The sequence below is a fragment of the Rana temporaria genome, chromosome 5 (assembly GCF_905171775.1).
Source record: "Rana temporaria chromosome 5, aRanTem1.1, whole genome shotgun sequence".
Classification (NCBI taxonomy): Eukaryota; Metazoa; Chordata; class Amphibia; order Anura; family Ranidae; genus Rana; species Rana temporaria.
This window is the reverse complement of record NC_053493.1, coordinates 45,023,258-45,028,091: the sequence shown is the minus strand read 5'-3', so window position 1 is coordinate 45,028,091 and position 4,834 is coordinate 45,023,258. Positions and strand designations below refer to the sequence as shown.

At 51.2% G+C, this 4,834-nt stretch overlaps 1 protein-coding gene across 1 annotated transcript; it reads left to right on the top strand.

Moving 5' to 3' along the window:
- The first annotated feature begins 513 nt into the window (after nt 1-513).
- On the top strand, nt 514-4,489 carry LOC120941053 (vegetative cell wall protein gp1-like). Its single transcript, XM_040354292.1, has 2 exons — nt 514-565; nt 3,687-4,489. Exons 1-2 carry the CDS (start codon nt 514-516, stop codon nt 4,487-4,489), a joined length of 855 nt encoding a protein of 284 aa, XP_040210226.1.
- Nucleotides 4,490-4,834: the final 345 nt, after the last annotated feature.

Genomic DNA, 4,834 nt, shown 5'->3' with positions numbered 1-4,834 from the left:
CGGCCTCGTGGATGATCTCGGCCTCCACGCATGCTGCGCGGGCCATACAGTCACTGGCATTCCCCATCCCGTCCAGCGGGCTTACCTTCTGAGGGTGGGAGAATAAGGCAGCCGGCAATGAAGTCTTAGTACTTCCATCACTCTGGGCCTCCGACCCCACGTTCTCCTCGGAGGGGAGAATTTCTGGCCATGGGGCCTCCACCTCCGCGGTGACCTCTCCTGAGTAACGATCCACCCGGTAATCTTTCGGGAGACCGACAGACAGGACGACATTGAATAGAAGTGCCCAGCACCCAGGACACCGGGAAAAGGGCAGGAGGCGGACGGCCAACTCCTGGCACCGATGACAGGCCAGGCCCAACATTTCTGTCCCTTCGTAGGACAGTAACGCAAACTGTCCTTTAGTGGACAGCCGTATGCCCGTGTCTGTCATGGGTACTCCGTGCGGGACAATCACAGAGGGTATCCCGGGTGTGGTTATCGGGTGTCTCAGCCCAGGAGGGGCAGCAAGGTATGTCATGTCAGCAGACATCTCTTCCACGATCCATCCTCCACTTAGGAAATGGTAATTCTGCCGAATTGGCGCAAAAATGGGCGTTTCCTGCTCTCTTGGTGCGAAATCCCACTGCACATCTCACGCAGGGGAGGGTGGCTCCTCCCACTTGGAAGAACTTGACCTGACACGTTGTGGGCGCGTGGCGTGCTGCACGTACGCCCAAGCTTAGCGATGCAGGGTTAACTCCCTCGCTGCAGGACAGTTCAAAAACAAGATACCGAACACTTTTTGCTCTCCAATAAATTGTCACTCACTTTTCTTGTTGCCAACGGTAACAGCCGAATCCCGGACGAGCCCCCACGTGTAGTGCTACCCCTGAAGGAGCCGCTGATTTGTTGTTGGGATCGGCATATTAAGTTACCTTGGTGTGGTCTAGGGGTGTAGTTGTAGAACAAAGTAGTGAGCGAAGGTCCAGACAGTGAATGGAGATTTTCCAATGCTTTATTTCCAGGCCAACACGGCCAACATCAACTTCAATGGGAAGAGAAAGGTTGATGAAGAGAGGGAGAAAACTTTGCAGTATCAGGCCTGGATATGAACCGAGCAATCCTGCTCGCAGTGGGCCATATTCTTGAAGAAAGTAGGCGGGCGGCGCGTAAGCCATTTACACTCCGCCGCCCCAACCTACAGGAGCAAGTGCTGTATTCCCCAAACACTTGCTCCGTAGTTTGGGGCGCCGTAGTGTATTTGGCCCGGCGTATCCCCGCGTAAATCCAAGGGGGCGGCTTCTATTTAAATTAAGCGCGCCCCCGATTCTAACGAACTGCGCATGCGCCGGGCTTAAAATAGCCCAGTGCGCATGCTCCAGTTCTCGGCATAAAACGTCAATGACGCCGACGTGTGCGTCATTGACATAATGTCGTATTCAAGAACGACTTAGTAAAACGACGTACCCGACGGGAAAACACAACGCGGACCCGACGCCATACTTAACATGGGCTACATGGGAATGGCGTAAGGTTACCCCTCATATAGCAGAGGTAACCTTACGCCTACTCAAACGACGTAAGCGACGGTTACGCAACGCGAATTCGTTCGGGAATCGGCGTATCAGGCTCATTTGCATAAACAAATGAGACCTGAATGTAAACGCCACCTAGCGGCCGGTGGAGTAATTACATTTAAGATCCGACAGTGTAAGTGACTTACACATGTCGGATCTTCAGCGTATCTATGCGAAAATGATTCTAAGAATCACTCGCATAGATACACTGGCCAAAAAAGAGAGATACGATGGAGTATCCTGAGATGCTCCATCGTAACTTTACTCAGAATATGGCCCAGAATTATCAAATTATTGTTCGTCGCCACTCTAGCCAGAATGGGTGAAGTGTCCCCGGACAGACCCCTATCGTAAGCCTGGCAGCTGAGATGTCACTTTAGATTACTGGGAGGAACAGGTCTCTCTCACAGGCCTGGCTCTAGGGCCCCTGCCACAGGCCTATTATTTTAAGTGAACTGAATAGATCAATGGAGCGAATTCTCCCAGTAGATTTCAACAAAGGTCACCGGATGACAGCAAAACTTACCTGTCAGCATTCCGGTCACCAGATCCCCGATTGGTTCGTTCAAGCCCTGTTGGACAACCTGCCTCCGGGTTCTCCTCAAGCCGACCCCCAAATCGAACTGCACACAGCCTGGGATCCTCTCAATAGAACTGGGGATCCAGCAAGTCACTGGAGTTTTACCTCCGAATGAGGTTCTGCGTAGCTTGCAATTTTGGCCAGGTGGGCCGCGCTGGCGGGGTCCATGGATGCGCGCACCCTGAAGGTGGATGCCACACCTGGAACCGGGACCCAGCGAAGATTTTAGAGCACATGACATCTGTCACAGATATACTCTCCCCCAGCATGCCCCGCAAGGGAAAACTCCTCTGATTGGCTGCTGGGGAAAACTTGCTCCGCCAGAACCCCTCTGGCGCCAACTGCTGGCCAGGGATGGCACTACATCCCTGGAATACAGACTGACCCAGTGGACACTTCTGGAATGACAGAAAGTCCCAATTTAGTAAATTGTGAATGGGAGCAAACTAACTCTCCCACTCCCCACTAACTTTAGTGTAGTGCCCATACTGAAAGTAAGGGGGCGCTACATAATGTATTGTGGATTGCAAAAAAAAAAAAATATATATTCCCGGAATCCCGCTTTAAGTGTAAATCCAGCAAATGACTTTCCTATAGGTATTGTCAGTGTTTCTGTATCATGTTTATAATGTTCAAATATTCACTGTGTTAGTTTTCAATAGGAGTTCTGTAATTTCTCAGGTTACCAGTAAAAATTGTGCTCCGCCAGTACATTTTCCATGTTTTGTCAGTAAAAAATGCTGCGGGAGGTTGGCAACCCTGCTTTGAACTCTATTACAGGATAGGTGATGTTCTTCCTATAAGGGGAAATCCGCTCTTACACAATCCTTCTGTTTCCAGATCTTTATGTTGCCATCCAAGTGAAGACACCAGGAACACCCAGTCGGCTTTTACAGATTAATTACCGTGTAGCCGGTGAATGGCGTTTGTTTCCACTTTCCTTTTCTCCTTCCTCGGGGCCAAGTGAACTTTTCTATTCTTTATCTTCACATTGGTGTTGAAGTTGGCACCTCAGTGCTACACATTTAAGGCGATTAAGTTTTAGCCGTTTAACTCGAAGAAAACTCCTTTCTTTCTGCTGCTAGAGAAGAGCAATTGCACAACTTTAAAGTACAAAAAAAAAAGACCTTTAATGAGTATTAAAGGAAGAGAACGGCGTGTGATTATTGTGCTCTATAATGGGCTGTTTTGTGGGTATAGAGGACAGATCTAGGAGGGGCTGGGCTAGGGGGTGTCCTAGGCTCACACCAATACCGGTGTCAGCATATTACATGATTATTATCAAAAGAAAATTATAACCAGAATGGAGAAGTGCAGAATGTTGTCTGGTTAATATGAGCTGCAATTGGACTACAGAACCCAGCAATCAAGGGAAGAATAAGGACCCATTCACACCTGGTGCAGAGGGACTGCATTGGGTAAAAGTGCAGTACATCGCCATTGGCACTGCAGCTGTCTCGCCGCACAGCCACTGCATTGTACTGCTGAAGTTGGCGTAAATAGACGCTAATATTTCAGTTCTGCACCTCACCCCCTCAATCCTGCAGCTGACCTTCCTAGCTCTGCACCTCACCCCCTCAACCTGACCTTCCCAGCTCTGCTCCTCACCCCCTCAACCCCAAACCTGACCTTCCCAGCTCTGCTCCTCACCCCCTCAACCCCAAACCTGACCTTCCCAGCTCTGCACCTCACCCCTTCAATCCTGCACCTGACCATCCCAGCTCTGCTCCTCGCCCCTTCAACCCTAAACCTGATCTTCCCAGCTCTGCCCCTCAACCCCAAACCTGACCTTCCCAGCTCTGCACCTCACCCCCTTAACCCTAAACCTGGCCTTCCCAACGCTACACCTTACCCCCTCAACCGTAAACCTGACCTTCCCAACTTTGCACCTCACCCCCTCAGCCCTAAACCTGACCTTCCTAACTCTGCACCTTACACCCTCAACCCTAAACCTGACCTTCCCAACTCTACACCTTACCCCCTCAACCCTAAACCTGACCTTCCCAACTCTGCAATTCACCCCCTCAACCCTAAACCTGACCTTCCCAGCTCTGCACCTTACCCGCTCAACCCTGCTCCTGACCATCCAAGCTCTGCATCCCTCCACCTCAACCCTAAACCTCACCTTCCCAACTCTGCACCTTACCCGCTCAACCCTGCTACTGACCTTCCAAGCTCTGCACCATACCCCCTCAACCCTAAACCTAACCTTTCCAGCTCTGCACCTCACCCCCTCAACCTAACCTTCCCAGCTCTGCACCTCATCCACTCAACCCTAAACCTGACCTTCCTATCTCTGCACCTGATCACCTTCCCAGCTCTGCACCTCACCCCTCAGCTCTGCCTCTGATCCCATAAACTCTGTACCTCACCTCCTCAGCTCTGCACCTTACCTTTCCATTTCTGCACCTCAGCTCTGCATCCCACCTACCCACCTCTGTACCTCACCCCTCAGCTCTACACACACTCTCTTAGCTCTGCACTCAACTTCTTATCCATGCACCCACTTCCTTATAGCCCTACACCCCCCACCTCTTCAACACTGCAGCTCACTCCCTGAGCTGTACACCTCACCCCACCAGATCTTCACCTGATCCCATCAGCTCTGCACCTCACCCCCTCAGCTCTTCCCCCCACCTTCCCTCAGCTCTGCACACACTCTCTTAGCTCTGTACCTCACCCATTCAGCTCTGCA